Source organism: Erinaceus europaeus, chromosome 14, assembly GCF_950295315.1.
Source record: "Erinaceus europaeus chromosome 14, mEriEur2.1, whole genome shotgun sequence".
Taxonomy (NCBI): Eukaryota; Metazoa; Chordata; class Mammalia; order Eulipotyphla; family Erinaceidae; genus Erinaceus; species Erinaceus europaeus.
Window position 1 is genome coordinate 100,464,997 of NC_080175.1, and position 27,414 is coordinate 100,492,410.

At 52.8% G+C, this 27,414-nt stretch overlaps 1 protein-coding gene across 1 annotated transcript; it reads right to left on the reverse strand.

Annotated features, from left to right (window-relative positions):
- Positions 1 to 891: 891 nt before the first annotated feature.
- On the reverse strand, positions 892 to 25,622 carry TFRC (transferrin receptor). Its single transcript, XM_060172200.1, has 19 exons — positions 25,561 to 25,622; positions 20,772 to 20,830; positions 19,527 to 19,737; positions 18,456 to 18,663; positions 16,473 to 16,616; positions 16,227 to 16,329; positions 14,236 to 14,349; positions 13,456 to 13,554; positions 12,947 to 13,086; positions 12,051 to 12,208; positions 10,818 to 10,937; positions 10,257 to 10,339; positions 10,050 to 10,113; positions 9,114 to 9,181; positions 7,252 to 7,310; positions 6,188 to 6,269; positions 4,218 to 4,439; positions 3,890 to 4,030; positions 892 to 3,253 (listed from the first exon to the last, which is right to left on the reverse strand). The coding sequence occupies exons 2-19, from the start codon at positions 20,805 to 20,807 to the stop codon at positions 3,011 to 3,013; spliced, it is 2,295 nt and encodes a 764-aa protein (XP_060028183.1). The 5' UTR covers positions 20,808 to 20,830; positions 25,561 to 25,622; the 3' UTR covers positions 892 to 3,010.
- Positions 25,623 to 27,414: the final 1,792 nt, after the last annotated feature.

The following is a 27,414-nucleotide window of genomic DNA, read 5'->3' on the forward strand; positions in this document are numbered from 1 at the left end:
TGCCCAGCTCCCCCCAAGCCCCTTAATTTTAAAGACACTCTCTCCATTTAAACCTTGTTTTTATTATTGGATAGACAGAGAAATTGAGCAGAGTGGGGTATACAGACACAGATACCTGCAGACCTGCTTCACCACCTGTGATTACGTCTGTCCTTGTGCTTTGCACCATGTGTGCTTAACCTGCTGCACTACTGCCCAGCTCCCCCCAAGCCCCTTAATTTTAAAGACACTCTCTTCATTTAAATCTTGTTTTTATTATTGGATAGACAGAGAAATTGAGCAGAGTGGGGTATACAGACACAGATACCTGCTTCACCACTTGTGAAGCTTCTCCCCTGTAGGTGGAGACCAGGAGCTTGAACCTGGGTCTTTGGGCACTGGACTGTGTGTGCTTAGCCAGGTGCGCCACCACCTGGCCCCTAACCAGATTTTTTCATCTTTGTTGGATAGAGACAGAAGTTGAGGAAGGGGGAAGTAGAGAGGGAGACAGAGACACCTGCAAGCCATTTGCTCAAAACGGGCTTGTGCACTGACTGTAACTCAGGGCAACCAAGAGTTCCATCCCTGGTGCCAACGACCCGGTTTTTTCTCTTCAAAGGGGAGGTAAACAGATACTGAAGAACTGGATCGTTGGGCAGGCAGATACACATCAGCATGTCCCTGGGAATTGTGACTTCACGTGAAGTGCCGTGCAGGGAGAGGAGTGAGCAGGCGACAGACGGCCCAGGCCTGAACTCGGCTCCCAGGGCACTCTGGTCTCTCCCTCTCTCGTGACATTTTCTGGGGGGTAGAGTAGTCAGAAGCCCTAAGGACAGCACCACCAGGTGTTGGTGGGGACAGAGACCAGCAGGCGCACCCGTACTTGCCAAAGGACTGATGAGAAGACAGACACATTGTTTAACTCGGCTTTATTCACGATCACCAGAGCCTGGATGCAGCCAGGACCCCCGAAGGGAAATGGACGACAGGCCACATCCAGCCAAGGGCCTAGCACTCAGCATTATAAAGAGCTACCAAAGCAGGAGAGACACAAAGAAGCGGTCAAATGTCAACTGGAAGTGGGGCCCCTCTGACCCAAACTAGCTGGTACCTGGGAAGGGGAACATGCGGCAGGGAGCTGCAGGCAGGGCCTGAGGGGCTAAGACAGAGGACAACGGGTCTTCAGGGCAGTGGATCTGGAGTAGGACTTGCCAACAGGGTCATCACACCTGTGAGTGAACTGGGGGACGGTGACGTCAGCGCACGGTGAGGAGGGAACTCTGGACCCACTTTAGCCGAGCTGAGTGGCACTAAGCCCCCCAGCCCCGTGTGGCCACCGCCCCAGCTGGCAGCACAGGCCACCCTGCATACGCACAGGCCAAGATGTCTCCCCACGGCCCGGCCCCCCAGCCGTTTCCCTGCTTTAAGTCAAAGGTCTGTTCTGATTCCAGCTTGTAAAAACTTTAAGTTTATAGGAGAAAACATGCAGATAAGGGGAGGAGTTCAAGTCATCTGCCCACAGCAAGTGTATGCGTGCTACTATCCTACTAACAGACTGAACGCAACTACGCGACAAAGCATTCTCCAAGAAAGCAAGCCGCCTGCTTCACAACGGCTGAACCTGCCTAATGCTGTCATCACCACAAAAATGCTCCTGCAACTAAAAAGACAGCTCCAGCACTCCAGGAGCTGAGAATACGTGTTAGATACTAACGATCTTCAGGCGCAGATGTCGTGGCGTGAAGAGGATTATGGGAGACACTGCCCCCGATAATCATGTACACCTCGTGTGACGTGGAGACCACTGTCTCCGATACAGACGCTGTGGTAGGCAAAAGCTACCATGTTCTTAGACACTATGGAAGGCGCTGCTCCCGATAATGTGAGTTAGGCTGGTCACAAAGTACTGGAAACCTTGCAGTCAGAACCCAGTCGCCCTTGGTAAAAGGGACCGCAGGTTCTCCGTTACCCCCAGAACTGCACTTCCGTCCAGCTGGCTGGACAGAGGTCTGACTTGGTGGGCTAACACCCCAACATGCAGTTCTCCGATAGTTCAACTGTTTCACCTCACTTGGCTCGCGGTTGTTTTCTGGAACCCTCAGGGCGCTGCCATTGATGCAAAACTTCCAGTATCTGTTGGGTTATTAGCAGATGCTGCTTTTATTTAAAAAAAAGACGACAGTATAACTGTCATAATTATGGAAGTCACTGCTTCCGATAATTATCTTCTATAAAAAAAACACCATTTATAGTGAACTCTGTCACTGATAAATAAACAATAAATATTTCAGTGCCAAAATGATAGAAAGCTTAAAAAAAAAAAAAACACTTTGGCCAAAATTTGGCAGTGTGTTAAGTCTGACAAACTGAATCTGAAATTAAACATTTGTAACTGACTCTCAAAGTACTTTGGAAACAACAAAAACTGAACAAAATCCTGTGTATCAAGGGACAAAGGGGAGAAAACAAGCCTAAGTCTTTGGCTTCTGGTCTCCCTCTCCCACTGAAGGCCCTCCCTCATCGGCAAGGAAGTGATGCCAACTCTCTCTTCTCATCAGCACTGTCCCTCAAGGACGTGGACACCAGCTACATCCTGAAGGAAGGACACCCCCTAGGAGGACAGAGCACCACAACCTGGCATCTCGACCTCCCATCTAACGAAGGTGGAGGATCACACTGTGGTGCTCTGTGACCTTCTCCAGAATCCACCACCTTACCCTACTCAAGTATATCAATTCATGCCTTCAGGATGTGAATACTAGCCTGACTTCTCATGACAAACAGGAAAGAGGCAGTTATATTACGGAACTTAGGAGACTTTCTATCACAAGCAATCATAAGTGGTTGTTAACTTTAACGTAAAGTGCAGGCACTACCCTGGAGTAAAGTTGCTGCTGTATCTAGAAGTACCAAGAGATGACTGGGTAGAATCTTAACGACATCAAATTTTGTAGCCCTACAGAAAATGGAGCAAGACCAGTCTAAACACCACAGCACCCCGCGGTCCTGGTGGGAACTAAGGGCTCCCCGTCTACAGCTCATTGTCAATGTCCCAGATGTCACCAGACAGAGAGTTGGCGGCCCCCTGAATCGTCCAGGTGGCCAGTGCCAGCTGGTCTTTTAGCATGGTGTCATCCACAGTGCTGCTGTTCTTCTGACGCAGCTTGAAGTTCTCCAACAAGGCCGCCAGAGTGTGGGAGCCAGAGCCCCAGAAGATGTGTCGGAAAGGCGACTCTCGCGGAGATGCGTAGGGTGAGAGGAAGCTGTACTCCACCTAGGAAAACAAAGCGCTTAAGAGGGCTCACACAATTGCCGACACAGCTCAGCTGGGAGAGCGTTAGACTAAAGAGAGCTCACACAATGGGTAAAGCGAAGGACTCTCAGGCACGAGGTCCCAGGTTCAGTCCCCGGCAGCCACGTGTGCCAGAGGGACGTCTGGTTCTCCCTCTCCTGCTATCTTTCATTTGTTAAAATGAATAAAAGGACCTGTCGGCCCCTCTATTTACTTGTTTGATCTGGTAGGACAGAGACACTGAGAGGGAGAGACCTGCTTCAACATTTATGAAGATTCCCCTGCCACACACAGCCCGGGTCCTTATGTTGACATGTGCGCTCAGCCGGGAGTGCCACTGCCCGGCCTGTCCACTCCCCTATCCCCATTGTGGTTTTGATTAGAGCACATAGATGGATTTAAATTTCGACTGCAAAAGCAGCTGAGTTGGACTGGGAAAAGATCAGCTGCGAGTCACTGCTGGCCTCTTGTTCAAAGCCAAAAATATTCACACCACCACCAAGTTGTTTCTTGCTGGCTTTGGAGCTTACCAAGAAGAGTCCAGATCTGTGTGGATTCTAAGGAAACAGCAAAGACGCAAGGCGGCCAGCTTCAGAGCCCTGCTCTAGCCCGACTCACCTTCATGATGCGGTCATTGATGGCCCTCATGACAAATCTGTTCGTCAGCTCAGCATTCTTGTAGTCTGTGGTTAGCTTGGACGTAGCCCGGAAGAAGTCTCCTCGAGCAGAGTACAGCCACTGCAGACTGAGACCCATACCCTGAGGGAGAGACGCGAGCCCACTGTCAACGCCGAGTTCTGAGGGTGTCTCCAGGTGCTCGCTCTAAGGGCAGCACCAGGCACCAGGCACTGGCTGTGAGCAGCCCTGTGGCTGTCAGATCAGCTGTCTCTGCACAACGGGGTCCTGGCTTTCTGGCCTATAAAGTCAGTCACAGGCTGACGCTCACCTTTACGTCTGCTCTGAACTGGCTCATGTCCCTCACAAACTCCAGGATCTTGCCATTATAGGCTTCATAATCCAGGCTCAGTTCCACATCGTGAGTAAGCTTGACCACAAGCTGTCCGGCCACTTCCGCTGCTGCCCGCGTCACGTTGTCCAGCAGAGGCACCTGCTGTATCAGCAGGTCAAAGCTGTCCATGGGGGTGTCTAGGTAGGGGTACTCTGTGTCCTGGAAGATAAAGTCAGGGTCAAGAGTCCATGGGGGTGTCTAGGTAGGGTACTGAGAGTTAACGTGGCCAGGTGGCTTACAAGAGTCCATGGGGGTGTCTAGGTAGGGTACTGAGAGTTAATGTGGCCAGGTGGCTTACCAGAGTCCATGAAGGTGTCTAGGTAGGGCGCTGAGAGTTAATGTGGCCAGGTGGCTTACAAGAGTCCATGGAGGTGTCTAGGTAGGGCACTGAGAGTTAACATGGCCAGGTGGCTTACAAGAGTCCATGGAGGTGTCTAGGTAGGGCGCTGAGAGTTAACGTGGCCAGGTGGCTTACAAGAGTCCATGGAGGTGTCTAGGTAGGGCACTGAGAGTTAACGTGGCCAGGTGGCTTACAAGAGTCCATGGAGGTGTCTAGGCAGGGTACTGAGAGTTAATGTGGCCAGGTGGCTTACAAGAGTCCATGAGGTGTCTAGGTAGGGTACTGAGAGTTAACGTGGCCAGGTGGCTTACAAGAGCAAGCCTCACATTTAAGTTTCAGCAACGTAACAGTAATTCCCATCTCCTATCTTTGGCTGTAATAAGATACCACTTCTAGGCTGCAGTGACAGCACAATGGTTCTGCAGACTCTCCTGCCTGAATCTGAGGCCCCATGTTCAACCCCACAGTCAGCCAGAGCTGAGCAGGGCTCTGGACTCTCATCACACACACCACACACCCCCGCCTTTGCAGCTTCTTTGATCCTTCCTCACTCCCAGAATGACTAATCTTCTCCAGACCCTCTGGTATCCCTACAATACTACGCCCCAAGTGCAGCCAAAGCCCTCAAGGTCACATTTCACTGTCTTCTCTAGGATAGACAGCAATCAATCAAGGGAAGGGAGAGTGTACAGGAAGTGTGCTTCTGACAGAAAATGGGACTAGTGAGCAAGGGAGATATCATAGTAGCTATGTAAAAAAAAAAAAAAACCTCTCACACCTGAGGCTTCAGGATCCCAGGTTTAATCCCTGGCACCACCACAAATCAGAGCTGAGTAGGGCTCTGGTAAATACAGCCCAAAATAGCGGGAGTCGGGCCGTAGCACAGCGGGTTCAGCGCAGGTGGCGCAAAGTGCAGGGACCAGCATGAGGATCCTGGTTCGAGCTCCCGGCTCCCCACCTGCAGGGGAGTCATTTCACAAGTGGTGAAGCAGGTCTGCAGGTGTCTGTCTTTCTCTCCCCCTGTCTTCCCCTCCTCTCTCCATTTCTCTCTGTCCTATCTAACAACGACATCCTCTCTCCATTTCTCTCTGTCCTATCTAACAACAACGACATCAATTAACAACAATAGTAACTACAACAATAAAACAAGTGCAAAAGGGAATAAATAAATATTTTTTAAAAAGCAAGCCCGAGGCTAACACCTCCACCCCCCGTAGTAAGGACCACAGCTGCAGTGAAGCAGGGCTGTCTCCCTCTCTCAATTTGTCTCTATTCAAATATAGATAAAAATCAGGAAGGGGGGGAAAAGTATATGGAAAACTGGGAAATATTATGCATCTATAAACTATTGTATTTACTGTCAAATGTAAAACATTAATTCCCCAACAAAGAAATTAACATTTCCAAGTGTTAGTACATCATGGACTGTCTGCAATGTCAAGGCCGCGCTATAAAGTGGTAACCCCCCCACAAGTACATGTGTGGATTCTTCAATTCAACACTCAAGAAACTATCTCAATACTCAGAAGATCTGAAATGCAATACTTTCAAAGTTCTTCAGACTTACCTCACAAAAACTGAAAGAAACTGCTGGGATCCCAGAATATGCCAGGAAAGGGTAGGCGGCATTATCAATTGAAAGTTTCTCTCTGCAAAGAAAGCAAGAACCTGTCTTCAGAAAGCCTGTTCCTCACAGCAGAGACCCAAAAGGCCGAGAAACACATGGAAAATGCTCAAGTCTCTGTCAGAGAAAGGCAAATAGAGACAACAGTGAGACGCCACTTCACTCCTGTGAGAATGTCACACATCAGAAAAGGGAACAGCAGCAAATGCTGGAGAGGGTGTGGGGTCAAAGGAACCCTCCTGCACTGCTGGAGGGAATGTCAATGGGTCCAACCTCGGTGGAGAACAGTCTGGAGAACTCTCAGAAGGCTAGAAATGGACCTACCCTATGACCCTGCAATTCCCCTGCTGGGGATATATCCTAAGGAAGCCAACACATCCATCCAAAAAGATCTGTGTACACATATGTTCTTGGCAGCACAATGTGTAATAGCCAAAACCTGGAAGCAACCCAGGTGTCCAACAACAGATGAGTGGCTGAGCAAGTTGTGGCCTATATACACAGTGGAATACTACGCAGCTACTAAAAATGGTGACTTCACTGTTTTCAGCCCATCTTAGATGGAGCTTGAAGAAATCACTGTAAGTGAAATAAGTCAGAAACAGAAGGATGAATATGGGATGATCTCACTCTCAGGCAGAAGTTGAAAAACAAGATCAGAAAGGAAAACACAAGTAGTACCTGAACTGGAATTGGCGTATTGCACCAAAGTAAAAGACTCTGGGGTGGGAGTGGGTGGGTGGGGAGAATACAGGTCCAAGAAGGATGACAGAGGACCTAGTCGGGGTTGTATTGTTATATGGAAAACTGAGAAATGTTATGCATGTACAAACTACTGTATTCACCGTGGAATGGAAACCATTAATCCCCCAGTAATTAAAGCAAGCAAGCCTGTCCCTGTGCAGAGTCTGACTGTGACCTCATGCTGGGTTCAGCCACCTTCCCACCTGCGTGTTACCCTAAGGCTCTGCCTTCCTACCGGCTCATGGCTTCATCCCCCAACTTACACTTTGCTGACCCAGTTGCTGTCCCGATACAGCGGAAGTCTTGAACGTGGGTGTTTCACCTACAAAGTCAGAAACGAGCCATTTAGACTGTAAGGCCGGCCTGTGTGAGGATGAGCCGTTCAGACTGTAAGGCCGGCCTGTGTGAGGAAGAGCCGTTCAGACTGTAAGGCTGGCCTGTGTGAGGAAGAGCCATTCAGACTAAGACCAGCCTGTGTGAGGTCCTGCAATCAGGACCGGACTTTTTTCTCACCAGAAATTAAGTCTTAAAAATGAGTCAGTCCTGTATTATGTCTTTCCAACTACAACTGTCTTCTTGTCTCACTAGCCCTTTTAATTACGAGGAGGGGAAAAGGCTGTTTCTTCCTGGTCACCCCCCTCCCCCCCCCCCCGGCTTCGTCACTCCAGGTCGATGCTGTTTTTAGACAGACGTAAGGAGGAAAAGTACAGAAGACAGCGCAGCACTGAGACCTCCCCAGAGCAGGAGGCCAGCCAGCTTCCCTTGGACAAGTCAAAGGCGACTGGGCACAGCTTGAAAGCTTTCATGCTGTACCTCACTGCTTCTTGTTTCTTTTTTGCCTCCAGGGTTGTCACTGGAGTGAATCCACTGCTCCCATTTTATTGGACAGGACAGAGAGAAATTGAGGAAGGGAGATAGAAAGGGAGAGAGAGATACCTATAGACTTGTCCCACCACTTGTGAAACTTAAGCTTCCTCCCTGCAGGTAGGGGGCTGGGGGCTCGAACCCGGGTCCTAGCACTGAGCACTGTGCTTAACCAGGCTCACCACCGCGGGGCCCCTGCTTCCTGTCCCAACAAGGACACTTTGTATTACTGATAGCCTGATCTGCCAATACACTGCAGTCTTGTTCCAAAGCCAACAGCAACCCGTAATTTCCTTTAGGAAAAGAGCAACTTCTCTTACCCTTGTTTCCCCAATTTTGACCCCGAATCTAAGTCCTTTAATCCCATTAGGGAAATCTAGCCCGCCCCCATTCAAAGCCATGTTCATTCACAAACCTATCTATTCAGTGAATACCAACAGACTTTGTGACAGACACATACATCCCTCGGTGGTCGAAGTGTAGCTTAGTTTGCTGGGGACTGAACCTGAAACCTCACCGCCCAGGCAGAACAGCCTTCAGTGAAGCAGTGTGTGAGAGAGAGAGAGATAGAGAGAGAGAGAGAGTGTGTGTGTGCGCGTGTACATGCTTCTCCTTCTGTTTCTCCCCTTCCCACTCTATTTTTTTTTATTTATTTTATTTTTTTATATTTATTTATTCCCTTTTGTTGTCCTCGTTTTATTGTTGTAGTTATTATTGACGACGTTGTTGTTGGATAGGACAGAGAGAAATGGAGAGAGGAGGGGAAGACAGAGAGGGGGAGAGAAAGACAGACACCTGCAGACCTGCTTCACCGCCTGTGAAGCGACTCCCCTGCAGGTGGGGAGCTGGGGGCTCGAACTGGGATCCTTATGTTGATCCTTGCGCTTTGCGCCACCTGCGCTTAACCCGCTGCGCTAACGCCCAACTCCCCCCCACTCTATTTCTGTCTCTATGCAAACATATATCTAGGCTAAGTCTTGGCTTCATTTTTTTAAAAATTTATTTCCTTTTGTTGCCCTTGTTCTATTGTTATAGTTATTATTGTTGTTATTGATACCGTTGGATAGGACAGAGAGAAATGGAGAGAGGAGGGGAAGACAGAGGGGGAGAAAGACAGACACCTGCAGACATGCTTCACTTGTGAAGCGACTCCCCTGCAGGTGGGGAGCTGGGGGCTCAAACCGGGATCTTTCCGCCAGTCCTTGCACCACCTGCACTTAACCCGCTGCGCTAGCGCCCGCCTCCCCTCGGTTGCACTCACACTCTGCATAGTCTTCTCAATAAGCGAGTACAGCAGTGGGCTGGCAGAGACCTTGAAGTTCTTGGTACCTGCAAAGAGATCACTTTGATGTTGTCCCTTTCCGGCACAACGGAGGGACATGTGGCTGGCAAGCCGCTTTCACTGAGAGCCAGCCCTGACCTGACTCATAGCTTCCACTTCTCAGATATGCAGCCTTTAGCCCTCTCGATTTTCTTGTCTGCATCTTTCTGGTTAGCCCCTGCGAGGAATGTGTTAGTTACAGTGCACAAGTGGCAGCAGATAAAGGCTTCGCATGAGTCTAACCACCCCCCCAGCCATATCTCCCTGCAGCAACTGGCTGAGTCTTCAGATGCACCCGAAATCTGACGTGTGGAGGAATCTAGCAGAACGTGCTTCTAGAAATACCCCTTCAGGGGTGGTGATGCACCTGGTTGAGCACACACCACAAAGTACAAGGACCCAGGTTCAAGCCCTTGGTCCCCACCTATGGGGGGAAAGCTTCACAAGTGGTGAAGCACAGCTGCAGCTGTCTTTTTATTTTTCTTCTTCTCCTCATACCACAGCACTGCCCAGCTCTGGCTCATGGTGGTGCTGGGGACTGAACCTGGGACTTTGGAGCCTCAGGCATGAGAGTCTCTTTGCATAACCATTATGCTATCTCTCCACCCTCCCCCTCTCCTCAATTTCTCTTTGCCTCTATCCAATAATAAATACATATTAAAAAAAATAAAAAGAAACACCCTTCTTCGTGGTGTGGCTTTGTTCCTCCTGAGCTAACTTAAGTCCTTGATGCTCATGGTCACCTGGACGTTGGCCAGCACTCAGGTGGGCCAGTGTTTCCAGACTGGTCAGAGACCACACTGCGAGCTACTGCTCTCAGGCCGCCACACCTGCTCTGCAGAGCGGGCACCGCTGGAGAAACCGTCCGCTACTCACCGAGGACAGCTTTATCCAGGTTAATGTAAGTAAAGGTCTTCAGATGCAAGGATGAAAGGTATCCCTAGAAATGGGAAACAAGAGAATGTACCGGTCTATGTGCCGCACAAAGTCCTATTAGGACTAAGTGTATAGAAGCAGGAGGGACAGAAGCCTGTCAGGACAGCGGCTCATGCCGGCATTCTGGGCATGACATGCAGATGTTACCTCGAGCCACTCGGTCGCACCAACGGCTCCAAAGTCACCGGCACTCCAGCTGGCAAAGACGATGCTTCTGCTGGGCCTAAACCCTGGAAGACAAGACGCCAACTGACTCAGAATTAATCGTCAGGACCTCACTCAGATCGTGGGTTCCAAATGTCTCTCATTACCACCATGACAGAACCAACAAGGGGGCAGGAATAAACCCGCAAAGGTCTCAACAAAGGGCAGAGAGGCGATAAGCCACCCGCTGCGGCTCTGTGGTCCGGTGTCTGCCTGAGCACTGCCCAGCCCGGCCGGCTCACGTGGTCCTGACGAGCCTGTAGCCTCTTGCACACCTGCTGTGTTACAACTACTTGAGACCAGACGTTTGGAAACACAGCAAGAATACAAGCTTCGAAAACTGGTCTGCTCAGAGTCCAGCACTTCAAACACCCAACCCCTCTGAAGACCATTTCCAGAGACCGGTCAACGGCTTCTTCCGGGTCTGTCATGAGCTGTGAGCTGACAGGCAACATGAGCTCAGCATGTGAGGTGCAGGGTGACAAGGTGCAAGGTGTGCTCTACCTTGGGAGACCATCTGGGAGAACACCCGAGCAAGTTCCGACAGGAGAGCCGTTCCCACACTGGCCTTTGCGGCTCCCAGGCCCAAGGAGTCCCGCTGCGCTCCTAGCACCACGTAGCGATCTTCAAAGAAAGAAAAGACGGATAAGCAGTCCAAGCTGCTAGAAACACCACCTAGCAAGCACCTTGACAACAGGGTAGAAAGTAAATGTATCTAACGGAACAAGCTTTACTTCCCGTCTGGCCAGGACTATAGGAATAAAACATTGACAGACTAACACTATCTCGTTAGAAGAACTGCGACATTTTTCTGTATCACCAATGAAACCTAGCGACAACTTGGGGGAGCTGAATAAGAACCACAACACTCGCCACCACTTATCACTGTGGCTATTTCTGGACTACAATGAGAGTCGAGGAGTTGCCAGTGTTTATCACCTGGCCCTTAAACAGAAAGCTGCTTGGCACTAGGAGAGACAGACAGGCACACCAGAGCCTTGCTCAGCCCTGGCTTATGGTGGTTCTCGAGTGAGCCTGGACTTCAGAGCCTCACATAAAGTGTTTTTTGTTTTTGTTTTTTTGCAGAACCATTACGCTGTCTCTTCTGGCCTTTCTCAATGGTGACCTCTGACAAGTTAACTTTCTAGGATCTTTCCGCCTTCTGAGAACACTGACACCCAGGGACTAAGAGACAGCTCAGTCAGCATGAGTCCCGGGTGCAAACAGCAGTGCTGTGGGACCGCCCTCTCCTGCGTACCCCACCCCCACCCTGGCTCAGGAAGGACAGGCTGCTCAGCAGAGAGGTGACTGCATGTGCTCCGCAGGCCCCAACGTGGGCGGACAAACAGCTCATTGCTTTTTTTGCCTCCAGGGTTATGGCACCCGTTATGGCACCTGCTCGAAGCCATTTTCCCACTTTGTTGTCCTTGTCTGTCACTGTTATTGCTGCTGTTGTTGGATAGGAGAGAACTTGAGAGAGGAGGGAAAGACAGACACCTGCAGACCTGCTTCATCACCTGTGCAGCGACTCCCCTGCAGGCGGGGAGCCGGGGGCCCAGCCTGCTGGAGAGTGAGCGGCTTTGCCCCGTGTGCCACCCAGGCCCAGGCCCGGAGTCACTGGAGGCAGTCTGGACGCTTGCCCCGCGCTTCACTTCCTGTCTTCTGACACCTCGACAGTTCACATGAGGTCAGGAAGCCACGGACAGAAGCAAGACAGACGGAATACAGGCCTTTTACCTGGCTCCTCGAAGCCTCGGATGGCCCCAAAGACGTTAAAGATCCTCGTCTCTTTCAGCACGTTGCTCACGGTGAGCTTTGCCTTCTTACTCTGCGAAGAATGCAGCCTGCACGTGCCGTCAGTCCCCCAGGCCGAAGGACACTGTCTTTCCATGTGCCTACGAGCAGGAGACAGCCACGCAGTTTCCTCAGCGCCTCGTGAAGACCCAGGTGAAGGGAGCACGTGAAACCCACCCCTAGCTGTGACCACGTGTGTTTCGGTGCAGGCCTCGGGGAAAGCCAGGAGCTCCTTCCCAGTTTACTGCCTGTCTGGCGCACACCTCCAGACCAGTCGGAGCTGCGGATTCTGGGTAGTCAGCAGGTGCACGCCAGGCTAGGCCTCAGTGATGGAAGCACTTGCCTCTGGGCCCAACCCCAGGGCAATACGAAACAAAGGAGACAAAGAAACGAGCAAGAAACAGTGTCTCAGTGACTCACTGAAGAGACTAGTGGGCTCTGCTCTCCCCTCATTAAAACGTTAAAAACAAAAAACCAAACCAAAACAAAAAGACTTTGTGGAGGAAAAATTTTGACTATTTTTAAAAATTGCCACCAAGGTTATTATCACTGGGGCCCAGTCCCTGCGCGATGTACCCGTCTCCCTGTTCCATGGCAGAAACACAGACACAGGAAGGAGGGACACAGGCAGGCCCGCAGGGCTGCTTTACCACCTGTGAAGCCTCTCCAGCTAGGGACTGAGCACCGTGCATGGTCACGGGCTCCCTGCCAGGGCGCAGCCACCCAGCCTATCTGTCTCTTCCTAAAATGCACCCACCCTACGTGAAGAGGCAGCTGTTGTAAGACTGTCCTGCTCAACTCAAAGCCTAACCTGGCAAAACAGCTTTCAAAGAACTTACTCAAAGAGCTTTTCTGCGTCGGACCTGGAGATGGTCTGCACAGGAAGATCAGGCAACCCCGACGACGGCGAGGGCGGGAACTGAGTGTGATTGAAGGAAGGGAATCCAGGCGTGTAGGGGTCCCCTGTGCCCAGGTGCGCCTAGCAGAGCAGAAGCAGTCAGGTCTGAGGACTCGCTAGAGCATCTCCTCTAAGACCCAGGCTTCTCCTCAGCACTGCGAAACCCCAAGCAGTTCCTCAGAACTGGCGCTGACTGTCAGAGCCCGTCTGCAGCGACTCACAGCCGCATCCTGGAGCGACTGGTCATTACCCTGCTGACTGCAGACTCAGTCTACCCCAGACTTCTGCTTTTCTCCCAGAGCCCCTGCTCAGCTCTGGCTGATGGTGGTGCAGTGGACCGAACCTGGCACTTCGCAGAACCATTATGCTGTCTACCTCTAGCACTAGGAAGACAGTTCTGTTGCTGATGTAGGTGGAATCCAGCAACGACTACTCAGAACCAGATCTTACATGTCCAAAGAGCGCGAGGTCCGCATTGACAACGGGGAACCTGCTATGGTCCATGTAGATCAAAACACCGGCCGCATCCAGCTTCCCAGCGTTCGCGACCTGAAGAAACACGCAGCAACATCACAAAGGAAGACGGAGGAGGCCTACAACGCTCGAAGAAACATTCTGGATCTCATGCCAGTGGAAAAAGAACTACTCCCCCAGGCCAGGCGGTGGCACACCTGGTTGAGTGCACACATTACTATGCATGGGGACCCAGGTTCAAGCCCCCGGTCCCCATCTGCAGGGGGGAAGCTTCACGAGTGGTGAAGCAGGGCTGCAGTTGTCTCTCTTTCTCTCCTTTCCCTCTTAATTTTTCGTCTATCCAATAATAAAATGAAGTAAAGAAAAAAATCAATGTGTAAAGTAAATAAACAACCAGTCTTCTGACATGTCCCATTCTGGTCCTTCAGACTTGACTCTGTTCTGTTTTATCAACATCTGTAGCTGATCTCTTCGCATTTAAAGCTGGACTCCTGTAACAATTCTTACTGCATTTTCATGGCAGGCCTGAGGCTGAAGCAGCCAGTAAATCTAGACGGCTGGGCCTTCCTTGGTTTGTGGGGCATCGGAATAAATCACTGTCAGGTATGAGGGCAAGACTGGCCTTCCTTGGTTTGTGGGGCATCGGAATAAATCACTTTGTCAGGTGTGAGGGCGAGACTCAATGTTCAGACTGTAAACTAATTCGCAATGACAGTTGACCAAAGAATGGCTTGGTAAGGATGTCTAATAACTCACCTTTTCAGCAAATGGGATTTTTCCTGCTCTAACAATTACTATAGATCCATTCACAGAAGTGTCTAAATCCTCAAAGTCTTTTTCAGTGCCAAAGTTAGCATGGACCAGTGTACCCTGGAAGAAAGAAGCAAGGTGTGGTCGGCACGATGGTACTGAAACAGTCTGTAACAGAAACCCAGAGCCCCCAGCGGCTTTGGGTGACAGTGGTGCTGGGAGTTGGATCGGGACCTCCAAGCCTCAGGCAGGGGTCTTCGTCTCCCCAGTCCGTAACAGAATGGTTTTCTGTTTCTAAGAATGAAAACTGAAGAGGAAGAAAGGAACCTAAGTCCTAGAAAGAAGTCAGGGTTTGAGAGTCAGAGCTGGTTAGAAGACCCTGCCTCTGGGTATCTAACGAGCCCACAGAAACACAACTTCAAAGATACCCGCACACCCCCGTTCACTAGTGACCACTATAATGACCAGAGATGGAAGCGACCTGTGCCCATCAGCTGACAGGTGGGTAAAGACGTAAGTTCGCTGGCTTCTGTCCCCAGCCCCCAACACACTCACAGACTAAGGCCCCCCGGGACAGTTACGTAACCGCAAGGAACACATGCACCCTGTGTTCACAGCTGAACTGTCTGCAACAGTCAGCGAGCGGACGCAGCCTACATGCCCACCCGCAGATGACTGGATGAAGTTATGGGATGCATATTCCGTGGGATACAGCTCTGTAACCAAGATGATACCGTGTCCTCTGGGACAAAATGGAGCTGGAGGCGATGATGATAAAAGCAGATACACGTGAACCTCTGTGTGTGTGTGTGTGTGTGTGTGTGTGTGTGTGTGTGTGTGTGTGTGTGTGTGTGTGTGTGTGTGTGTGTGTGTAAACGACACAGAAGCCAGCAAACAGACTGTGAGAACTCTGGTGGTTCTCTCTGGGAGGCAGAAGGGTAGGGACATGGAACTCTGGTGTGGTAAAAATATGATCTTTTAAATATAGTTTCTTTTTTTAAAATTTTGTTTATTTTCCCTTTTGTTGCCCGTTTTATTGTTGTGTATTATTATTGTTATTGCTGTCGTTGTTGGATAGGACAGAGAGAAATGGAGAAGAGGGGAAGACAGAGGAGAGAGACACCTGCAGACCTGCTTCACCGCTTGTGAAGTGACTCCCCTGCAGGTAGGGAGCCAGGTGCTTGAAGTGGGATCCTTGTGCTTTGCGCCATGTGCACTTCACCCGCTGCGCTACCGGCCGACCCCTGAAATATTATAATCTTATATTCCATTATTAATCATAAATTTAACAAAGACTGGGCGTGGGGGCGTGCCGGGGTGGCAGTGCATACGGTTAGGCACACGTTAGCATATGCAGGGGCCTGGGCTGGAGTCCCTGGCTCCACATCCCTTCAGGAGTGGTGAACCAGGTCTGTAGGTTTCTGTCTCTCACCCTCTCCTCTCAATTTCTCTCTGTCCTATCAAATCAAATAGGAAGAGAAGGGGGGAGGGGACGGCCCCAGGAGCAGTGGCCTCAGTTCAGGCAGCAAGCCCCAGTGGTAGGACCCAAGGGGCAAGTGTCTTACTGTGCGCAAGGCCTGGGAGTCAGCCCAGCACCGCCGGGCAGCACCAAGACATCTCCCTTTATATGCTGTCTCCCCTCACTGTCTGAGGGAGTGAAAATTGTGCAAATACAAAGCAGCCCTCACGCCAGGGGGCGGGGATGGGGGTGTGGAGAGGGAGGGGACAAAGAACGCGTAAATCTCACCAGCAGTTACATTTCGTGAGCCAGTTCATATGTGACATTTTAGTGTTAGAAACAGAAATTGAGAGGGAGGGAGGGAGGGAGGGAGAGAGAGAGAATATACCCTGCAGCAGCACCCCAACACTCACACTGCAGGGACCAGGGCACGAACCCAGATCCCTACACACGGGCAGCGTGTCCTCCACTAGGTGCCAGGCCCCAGGCCCCGCCTTCTGAGAAGGGCCTCGGGAAGGGGAAGGTCTGTTTCACTTACAGTCACTGTCGTAGCTTTACTGTAGGCCACGTAGCCCTCGGGGTTCATGACTAGAAGGGACATGTCACTGTCTGCATTCAGTATGGTCACCGAGTTCCGAGAGCTGCAGAAAAGCGAGTTACAATGAGGATTAGAAGTGTGTTGGTAATGCTTACTATCTGGTTCTTATTTCTTGTTAACTCTGCTATAGTTAGCACACGTGAACATAATTTCTCCTACCAAAAAGCTGAGCATCTTTCCACATACCTGCCTTTGACCTGAAGCTTAACAAAATGCTCATCGAGCCAGACGTCGCTGAGTTTGTACGTATGGAAGCGATCTCTGAGGAGAACGGCAAGTTCTTCATCCTTCTGAGACCCAGCCAACCCAGGAACATGTGTATTCATCTCCCTGGGGGGGAAAGCAGCTGTTAAATGAACTCAAGTTTACTCTGAGACACTGAATATGCAGTTTACACTATTCCTCATAGCTGAACACTGAACTAGGAACCCAAACTTCTAGACTGAGCAAAGAGTCAAACTCAGAAGTTTGGCTTCAGCGAGGTGTAAAACTCAGGCTGCTATCACAGCCCCGACGAAACACCCTCCTCACAGCAGCTCCAAAGACCCTGAGGCATCACTTCTGGTGGGCTACACACAGGAAGCTTTAATCCTTATCTGCTCTGAAGCATTCTGAACCCCCTGAAAGAAAAATTGGTCCTTTTTTCTGACCTCCCATGGTCCCTGGCTCTCTGCAATCTACACGTGCTAATTATTTGGAGTGGGGGTGGTGGTAGTTATATTTGTACTTTATAGTGTCTGGCTTACAGTATACACAAAAATACCTAAGAACTGTCAAAGTGTCAAAATCTGTGGTCCAGGAGGTGGCGCAGTAAATAAAGCACTGGACTTTCAGGCCTGAGGCCCTGAGTTCAATCCCCGGCAGCACATGTGCCAGCGATGTCTGGTTCCTTCTCTCCTATCTTTCTCATTAATAAATAAATAAAAAAAAAAATCTAGAAAAAATTTTTTTTGCCTCCAGGGTTATTGCTGGGGCTAGGTGAATCCACTGCTCCTGGAGGCTATTTTTTTCCCTTTTGTTGCCCTTATTGTTTTATCATTGTTGTGGTTATTATTGTTGTTATGGATGTCATCACTGTTGGATAGAACAGAGAGAAATGGAGAGGAGGGTAAGACAGAGACGGAGAAAGAAAGACAGACAACACACCTGCACACCTGCTTCAGTGCTTGTGAAGCAACTCCCCTACAGGTGGGGATCTGGGGGCTTGAACTGGGATCCTCACGGCAGTCCTTGCACTTTGCACCATGTGCGCTTTAATTCACTGACCCCCAGAAAAGAATTCTTTTTTTATTTTTATTAGCTTTATTTATTGGATAGAGACAGCCAGAAATCGAGAGGGAGGGGGGTGATAGAGAGGGAGAGAGACAGAGAGACAGCTGCAGCACAGCTTCACCAGTTGCAAAGCTTTCCCCCTGCAGGTGGGGACCAGGGGCTTGAACCTGGGTCCTTGCGCATTGTAACATGTGCACTCAACCAGGTGAGCCACCACCCAGCCCCCAGAAAAGAATTCTTATGGTGGGCGGGGTAGACAGTCCCAGGTCCAATCCCCTGCGTCACCGTCAGCAGAGCTGAGCAGGGCTCTGATTAAAAAAGAGAGAGAGAGAGAGAAAGAAAGGGGGAAAAACAAGAATGCTAAGGCTACACTAAGAGAAGCCGAAACAAGCAGTACTGGAGACAAGCTGGGGACACGAGCCCACTCCAGAGAACAAAGGTCCAGATGGAGTCGGGGGACAGGAAAACCAGACAGGAAGCAAGAAACAAGCTGCAAGACAAGGTCTGGGGAGTGAGGACACAACCAAGCGGCTCTTTTTCTTAGGAAATCTCACAGTTCCCTGGTTGAGTCCTCACACAACCCTTCTTTTTTTTACTTTTAGTGTATTTATTGGATAACCAATAAATAGAAAGAAACTGAGAGGGTAGTGGAGAGATAGAGACACGGGCAACCCTGCTTTTACCACCTGCAAAGCTTTCCCCCTGCAGGTGGACTGGGGCTTGAACCTGGGTCCTTGCACACTGTAACAAGTGTGTGCAGAAAGGTGCGCCGCCCCTGGCCCCACTCCTTACTTTCTAGCTAATAACTATGGGAAACTCCTCTCCCCCAGACTGCGTCGTTTCTGTTTCCCGGGCCTAGTAGCCATACTTGTTTAGACGGGAGGTCCAGAAGCTTACTTGATCGCTTTGATAAAATCTGTCTTTGTCAGCTTATCCGACAGCATTGCTCTGAGGTCTCCCCAAAACAGGCGCGAGGGTGCTCGCGGTTCCAAGAGGTCATCCGAGTCTGAGATGCTGGGGTCTGGAGTGGTTGCTGCCACCTGCGGCTCACATGAAGCCTTCGTCTCGGCACGTTTACAGTAGCCCAGATAGCCGACCATAAAGCCTGCGGGGGAAAAGGCCAAAGCTGAACTCACAGGATGATCTCATTAAAATCGACTCCCTAAGTAACTGTTGTAGCACTGGTTTCAATCAAATCTTCAGTTGGAAAGCAAGTAATGGACATCAGTTTAATGTGATGTGTACTTTAAATCATTCAGGGGGTCGGGCGGTAGCGCAGCGGGTTAAGCGCAGGCAGCATCAAAGCACAAGGACCAGCATAAGGATCCTGGTTCGAGCCCCCGGCTCCCCACCTGCAGGGGAGTCACTTCACAGGCGGTGAAGCAGGTCTGCAGGTGTCTGTCTTTCTCTCCCCCTCTCTGTCTTCCCCTCCTCTCTCCATTTCTCTCTGTCCTATCCAACAACGACGACATCAATAACAACAATAATAACTACAACAATAAACACGGGCAACAAAAGCGAGTAAATAAATATTAAAAAAATTTAAAAATCACTCAAGTACTCTCAGTTTTAAAGTTTTATTTACTTATTAATGGATGAGGAGAGAGTCAGAACATCACTGATACACGTGATGCTGGGGGCCAAACCTGGACCTCATGCCCTTATCCATTTTGCAACCCGCTGAGTTATGCAATAACCCCATTTTAGACCAGTCCTACTTTGGGGCCTGGTGGTGGCGCACCTGGCTAAGCACACACAGCACAATGAGCAAAGACCCACCTGCAGATGTCTCCCTCCCTCTCAATAACAAACTACCTCTTACAAACGTGCAATTCCCAGTCAACTATCCGTACAGTGATCGGAAATCATTTAAGTTTCTTTGTTCCCAAGAGGCTAGTTCAAAGGCCTACAGAAATGTTGTAAAACGTCTGCCTGGTTGCAACAGTCAAGTTCTGAACAGCTACTCACCAGTCAAGAAAAAGATGATGACAGCGATGGTCCCATAGCAGATATAGCCGTTCCATCGTTTTGGTTTTGCGACAGTGGCATGATGACCCTGGGTGTGATTCTCCGTGACTTCCTCCTCGTCGGCAGATAACTTCATCTCCACATGACTGTGATCGCCGTCCGCTTGCCGAGTCAGACTGAAGCGGGTGTATGACAATGGTTCTCCGCCAAACTGCAAGTTTCCAAAAGGAAAGAAAACGTTCATGAAAGAGAACAGGGAACAGAAACACTACAAGAAGTTTGGGCATGGGTGCGAGGCGGGCGGCACAGCCGACTGAGTGCACAAGGACCAGGGTTCGAGCCCCCACTCTCCACCTGCAGGGGAGATACTTCATGAGCAGTGAAGCAGTCTACAGGTGTCTGTCTCTCTCCCCTCTCAGTCTTTCAGTTCTAGCAAAGAAGGGGGGGTGACCACCAGGAGCGAGCTGCCTGCTGCCGGCCAGGGCATGACTCGGCCCTGGCCACGGGTGGGGCCGGCTGCCCCCCGCTAGCTGCACATCTCCAGCCTAAGGCGGTGCCGAGGAACCGGAGCTACGCTCGCTGGGCTCACAAGCCCTGTGCTCTAACAGACTGAGCCCTCTCCCCAGTCCACCGCACACTCTGATTCACTGATCTGATAGAGCAAAGAAAGTGAGAGGGCTGGGGGACTTGGGAAAGGAGAGGTAAAGACAGACAGCACACCTGAAGCACTGCTTCACCTCTCAGGAACAAGCTTCCCTGCGGATGAAGACGGGCCTGGCCCACAGTCGTGAGTTCCCACAGCCAGGCGTGCCCCCACCCCGACTTTCCTCCTACGCCCATTCGAGCCAATGGCGGCTGAGTGTGAGCAGACGCGTCTTTATTTCACAGGGTTTCTGCGACCGTCTACTGGTGTTCATCTTCACCGGCGCTAAGTTTCTCTCTCTAGTTCATCTTATCTACTTGGCTGTCCCCATGTCAAAAATATCCCACAACTCCTTGCAAGACTTTCCGTAATTAACTCTATTAAAGACAGTCTTGGGGCTTTAGTGGTTATGCGAAGGGACTCAAAGTCCCAGGTTCAATCTCCTGCACCACCATGAGCCAGAGCTGAGCAGCGCCCGGGAAAAAATTAAGGAAGGAAGGAAGTCAGTCTTATGCGCCAGAGACGACCATTTCAAATGTGAATGAGTAGCAGACAGAGACCGCTGAGAACTGGTGACGGAGAAGGCGACTTCAGCATCTTACCAAGTTAGAGATGGCTGAGCGGGCTTGATCCATCATTCTCAGTCACCGCACAGAAGAGCCTAGGAATCAGAATCAACGTGAGGTCACATTTCCAGACAGCGTTTCACTTAGAAAGAGACTTACACCCGAGGTTCCAAAGTCCCAGGTTCACCCCCACCCCAACCACCAGACACTGGTCCATCTAGGGACAGGGCACATGGACATGTACCATATCATTCCATATATTACCATACTATTCACTTTTCTGTAGGCATGAGACTTCTCTTGTTTACTTAGAAACATGGAGAAAACTAGTCAGAATTCACAGGGGGTGAGTTTGAGGAAGTTCAAGCAACTGAGTGGAACAGAACAAGACTGGGCCGGCCTGCTACAGAGACCAGTAAGTGACTAATGACAGAGAGAGAGAGAAGATGTGACACCCCCCCCCCCCCGACTAGACCAACAGCTCCTGGGTCTCATGGGCCTGACAAAGAAACAAGAGAAAAGAAAAGAGAGCTATTTTAGATTAAAAGGCTAACTGTTTCACGGTTGGTTCAAAACCAAACCCTGATATTCTAAACATGAAATCCAATGGATTACTCAACTACAGAAACTGTTATTTCTGGAAATTTAAGAAATTCTCAACTTTTTATAATATGTGCATTTTTGGAGCCAGGTGGTGGCACACCCGTTTGAGTGCACACGTTAGGACCCAGGTTTGAGCCCCCGGTCCCCACCTGCAGGGGAAAAGCTTTGCAAGTACTGAAACAGGCTGCGGGTGCCTGTCTCTATCCAGTAAATAAAGATTTAAATACCACAATGGTGTCTGGTTCTTCCTATCTTTCTAATGAATAACATCTCAAAAATAATTTTTAACATTTTATTTGGTAGAATAGATAGAAAATGAGGGGGTGAGGAAAGTAGAGGACAGACACCTGCAGGCCGACTTCACCAGTCATGAAGCTTCTCCTTGCAGGTGGGCAGTGAGGACTTGAACCCAGGTCCTCCAGCATGGAAACGTGAGCTTAGTCACATACTGCCCGGCCCCCCTAATTTCTCACCTTTTTTTAAAAGCTAAACACCACCTCTGTAGGAGCCTTCTGCTGAGCGAAAACCCGTTTGCTAATGGCAGCCAAAGTGGCAGCTGACTGTACCAGTCAGCTACTGCCAGGCGCCTCCTACACCACAGGGACACTAAGCACGAGTCACTCACCCGGCCCAAAGCGAGGTGCGAGGTGCGCGTGTGCGCGAGTGATAAGACGAGCCATCTCAGCTGGCCTCAGGAAGGCCCTGCGTGGCCACCAGCGCTTTTTGGTAATCCCTAAACTTGGAAGCTCAGAGCCGATGGGCAGGCAGCACAGATCATGTTCTCAGAAGCATAATCTGCCCCTTCTGGGGCCCAGAGCTTATCACCAGACCAGCACCAGAGCCGCGGAAGCCTCATCTCGAGGCCCAGAGCGGGAAGGCCCCGCCCGAACGGGTCTTAATCACCTTTTCTAGGAAAAAGCCGCTCAGAGCTCCTCTACACTTGAACGCATGCTCACAACAAAGGGAGACTCGGTCAGCGTGGACGTGTGGAGGCAGAGGCCGCCGGGCGGTCTAAGCACCTGCTGCGTGAGCCAGAGCCTGCTCGCCTCTGCGGCTTCACCGGTGCTGAAGCAGGGCTGCAGGTGTCTCTCCACCCCCGTCTCCTCTCAACTCCTGTCTCTCTGCAAGATAAGGATCCCGGCTCGAGCCCCCGGCGCCCCACCCGCAGGGGAGTCGCTTCACAGGTGGTGAAGCAGGTCTGCAGGTGTCTGTCTTTCTCTCCTCTCTCTAGATTCCTCTCTGTCCCACCCAACAACATCAATGGCAACAACAAAAAAGGGGAAAAATGGCCTCCAGGAGCAGTGGATTCGTGAGCCCCAGCAATAACCCTGGAGGTGCAAAAAAAAAAAAAGTCAAGTAGAGAGTAAAAAAAGTAGACAAAGAGACTCATGCCTGGAGCTCCAAAGCCCCACGTTCAACACCGGCACCGTCATCGCCAGCATTGCCAGCTGAACAGGGCTCGCTGTAGTGGGAAGCGAGAGGAAACAGGGCTGTAACTTAGGGAACTCCTGCTCTGACCTCTTCACTAGGAAGGAAATACTCTGTTACAGCGACAATTATTCCTCAGGTGGCCAATGAGCTGATCTGTGTAAGAGACTGCTCACTGTGGGTCTCTTCCCACCAAAGCCGTTCTGACGCTGTGTGATCTGAAAGCAGGGCAAGCGACCTTTCTTCCTGTCAGCTGTAATGCCAGCACTCTAATTAACCAACAGGCAACTGCACTAAACGGCCACAGCCCAAAGTCCGGGATTCTATCTGGGTGGTGTCAAGATTTCACCCTGCCTGTTTTTATATTCTCCATGATACTAGGAAAACCATCCAATGTCTTATTAAAAATGAACACTTAGGCACGATTACGCAAGAGCCTTCATGCCCGAGGCACCAAGGGCCCCAGGTCCAATCCCCGCAAGCCAGAGCTGAGCGGTGCTCTCGGGGAGACGGACAGAAAGCACGCAGGCCCCACGCCGGCGGCAAGAAATGGACACTGAAGGCACACGCAGGGCTGCGGCCAGACCGGCCTGCCCCTACTTTTCCGCACGGTGACGCTGATCTCTATTCAACTCTTTTCTGCTCTCGTGTGTTAAGCAAAGTGGGTGCTCAGGACGAGGGGTCTGGAACTAGTCCATGGGGCCGAGTACCAAATGCACGTTCAGCCGCGTCTGTCTGTCCAACACGCCCAAGCCCCTACTCCCTGCTGTCCGCAGACCAGCCAGCTGTCAGCCACTGACAAGCCGACTTCAGCCCAGAAACAGAAACCGGCCACCGCCGCCCGTCCTTGTCCTCGTCCTCGTCCTTGTCGCTGCGACCTGCGACTTTCTTCTTGTCCTCAAAACAAGGCAGGACCCAGCTCGTGCCTCCAGCCTCTTCCCCTGCCCTCAGTGCAAGGCCCCCTCCGCCTGGGCGTGATGCGTAGCCGTACAGAGCCTCTTACTCCCAAACAGCGGAGGCCTGCGGGCGGGATTCACCGCAGGACTTATAAACATCGCCGGGGCTCCGCTCTGGCCTGTCACGGACGTCACTAGGCAAAGCCCGGGTTGCAACAAGATTTCTAAACGCAGAAAATCTTCAAAGTTTAGCTGGCGGGGGCCTTGGCAAATGGCTGAGCCCCTCAGTCACAGACACCCACTCTGAGAACTAAGTCTCTGCACCAGAGGACGAGAACAGCTCACCGACACACCTGCATCTGTCCCAACGTCCGTCCGTCCGTCCGTCCCCCGCCCCGCCTGCCCAGAGCGACTTAGAACGGAGGCCCAGGGGGCCGGGCGGGGGCGCGGCGGGTGAAGCGCACGTGGCGCGAAGCGCAGGGACCGGCGGGAGGACCCCGGTTCGAGCCCCCGGCTCCCCACCTGCAGGGGCGTCGCTTCCCAGGCGGTGAAGCAGGTCTGCAGGTGTCTGTCTTTCTCTCCCCCCGTCTGTCTTCCCCTCCTCCCTGCATTTCTCTCTGTCCTATCCAACAACGACGACAACAGTAATAACTACAATAAAAAACAACAAGGGCAACAAAAGGAAATAAAGAAAAAACTTATTCTTCCTCCCTTCTTTATAGATTCAAGGTCTTAAAGCAGTAAAGAGTTTTCCTGCAGTCGGTTGGGTGGCGCAGCGGGTTAAGCGCACGTGGCGCAAAGCGCAGGGACCGGCGTGAGGATCCCGGTTCGAGCCCCCGGCTCCCCACCTGCAGGGGAGTCGCTTCCCGGGCGGTGAAGCAGGTCTGCAGGTGTCTGTCTGTCTCTCCCCCTCTCTGTCCTCCCCTCCTCTCTCCATGTCTCTCTGTCCTGTCCAACAACGACGACGTCAAGAACAACAACAATAAAAAACAACAAGGGCAACACTAAATAAATATTAAAACTAAAAAAAGGAAGAAGAGGCGGCCCCGGTCCTTTCTGCCTCTGCGCCTGGCAGGGCCACGGAGGCCGTTGTCACCGGCCGCACCGCAGCCCGGGCCGCGGGTTCGACCCCTGCACCGCCAGTCCGGGCCGGGCCGGGGCTCGCTGGACGTGCTGGTTCGTTATCAGCCCGGACGGGCGTGGGGGAGGCCGGGCAGGTCCAACTCGCGGCGGGGCGGGGCCCGAACCTGCGACCCCGGCGCCCCTCGTGCCCCTCCACTGCCCGCCGCCGGCAGCCACATCAGCTGCACGTGGACGGGCCCCGAGCTCACAGCACAAACGGCTGAGGCCGCGGCTCGGGGTGTCTGGCGGACCCGGATTCAAGCCCCCGGCCCCGCAGGGCTGCGGCTGTCGGCCCCCCGCCCCGCATCCCGCAGCCCAACTCCCGCCGCCGCCGCCGCCCGACAGAGAACCGACCGACACGGGAGCCGCGATCGGCCCAGAAGCGCGGGGCTCCCGGGGCTCCGGCGGCGGCAGGTGGCGACCGCGCCAAGGTCACGCCGCCACCCGCAAAGGGCGGAGCCTCCGGCTGGCACGCGGCGCCCGGGCTGCCGCCGCCGCTACCGGGCGGGCAGAGGCGGACCACGGCCGCGACCCCGGCAGCCCCGCGCTCAAGGTCACCCGCACGCCGGGCCGCCCGCCCCGCCGCCATCGCTTCCCGGCGCGGCCACGTGCTCGCCCGCGCGTCGACACGGCGCCCACGACGGGGACGCGGCGCCGCCAGGCCGGGAAGGGGCTCCGCCGACAGGCGGCCCCGCCGCGCGAGGGTCCCCGCGGCCCCGTCCCGCCCGCCGCCCCTGCAAGCGGCGCCCGCCGCTCCCAACCGCCGCGCGACTCACACGCGCGCCTCCTCCGCCCGCCGCCCGCACGCCGCCTCCGGCCGAAGCTGACGCTCTGAGAGGAGGGCCGCCCGGGGCCGCGCTTTATAGCCTGGCCCCGCCTTCCCGAACGGCCCCGCGAGCTACGTCACTTCCTGCCTCACGTACACCCCGAGAAGGGCTGCGGGAGAAGGCCTGGGGCTAGACCCGCCGCGGCTCTCCCAAAGGGGCGAGGGGCGGGGGCCGGGGGCGGGGGCGGGGCCAGAGGCTGGGCCATTGGCTAGGCCGGGGCGGGGGCGGGGGCGGGGGCGGGGCCAGAGGCTAAGCCATTGGCTAGGCCGGGGCGGGGGCGGGGCCAGAGGCTGGGCCATTGGCTAGGCCGGGGGCGGGGGCGGGGGCGGGGCCAGAGGCTGGGCCATTGGCTAGGCCGGGGGCGGGGGCGGGGGCGGGGCCAGAGGCTAAGCCATTGGCTAGGCCGGGGGCGGGGGCGGGGCCAGAGACTGGGCCATTGGCTAGGCCGGGTGCGGGGGCGGGGCCAGAGACTGGGCCATTGGCTAGGCCGGGGGCGGGGCCAGAGACTGGGCCATTGGCTAGGCCGGGGGCCGGGGGCGGGGCCAGAGGCTAAGCCATTGGCTAGGCCGGGGGCGGGGGCGGGGGCGGGGCCAGAGACTGGGCCATTGGCTAGGCCGGGGGCCGGGGGCGGGGCCAGAGGCTAAGCCATTGGCTAGGCCGGGGGCGGGGGCGGGGGCGGGGCCAGAGACTGGGCCATTGGCTAGGCCGGGGGCCGGGGGCGGGGGCGGGGCCAGAGACTGGGCCATTGACTAGGCCGGGGCGGGGCCCGGGGCCAAGTCCGCAGAAAAAGGCGCCAACCGGCAGGTGCACCGTGGCTCTTGGGTCGGGGGGTGCGGCTTCCGTCCGCTTGCGCGGGCTGCACCCTGCTCTCCTTGCCCAACCTTGACCCCCGTTTTCTCGCCCTGCAGAGGAGGTCCGGGGGTGCTCGCGTTTCTTCCGAATAGCGTGGGGAAAGGTCCACGTGATGTCTGACCTTGGTGGCACTAAAGTCACTTGGACAGCGCACGTGCACGACCGCCACCGCTGAAGGAAGCTCTGCTGCTATGGTTTCTTTCACTCTTGGTTTAAAAAACGAATGAGGGAGTCGGGCGGTGGCGCAGCGGGTTAGGCGCAGGTGGCGCAAAGCGCAGGGACCGGCGTAAGGATCCCGGTTCGAGCCCCCGGCTCCCCACCTGCAGGGGAGTCGCTTCACAGGCGGTGAAGCAGGTCTGCAGGTGTCTGTCTTTCTCTCCCCCTCTCTGTCTTCCCCTCCTCTCTCCATTTCTCTCTGTCCTATCCAACAATGACATCAACAACAACAGTAAAACAAGGGTAACAAAAGGGAATAAATAGATAAATAAATAAAATCAAGTGGCCATAAAAAAAAAAAAAGAATGAGTAGAGGCTTGGGGAGGGAGTATAGTGGTTCTGCAAAAGCCTTTCCTGCCTGAATCTTTAGGGCCCAGGGTCAGGCCCCACCCCCACGGTCAGCCAGGGCTGAGCAGTGCTCTGAAAAAAACCCAAAACAAAACAAAAAAAAAAACTATAATATATACCCTTGTCACTTTTCAAGTTCTTTCCCCTGTTGTTGTTGTTGTTGTTGTTGTTGTTGTTGTTATTCATGCTTTCCAAACATTTCTAGCTCTGGTTGATAACCTAAAGTCCAGTGAGTAAGATTAGCCAATTTTTACTAGTAGCTGTAAAGCTAGACAGTGGGACGGGCCAATAAAGGGTTCAGATAAGTCTCCCCCCCCTTACCAGAGCCCTGCTCAACTCTGGTTTAAGGTGATGTGGGGAATCGACTTAAGGACTCTGGAGCCTCAG

Coding starts and splice junctions, on each gene's coding strand:
- TFRC (XM_060172200.1), bottom strand. CDS start 20,807: ATGATGGATCAAGCCCGCTCAGCCATCTCTAACTTG. Junction 16,617..18,455: donor GATTTTATCAAAGCGATCAA/GTAAGCTTCTGG, acceptor TTTCCCCCCCAG/GGAGATGAATACACATGTTC. Junction 10,938..12,050: donor CCGAGGCTTCGAGGAGCCAG/GTAAAAGGCCTG, acceptor CTTTCTTTGAAG/ATCGCTACGTGGTGCTAGGA.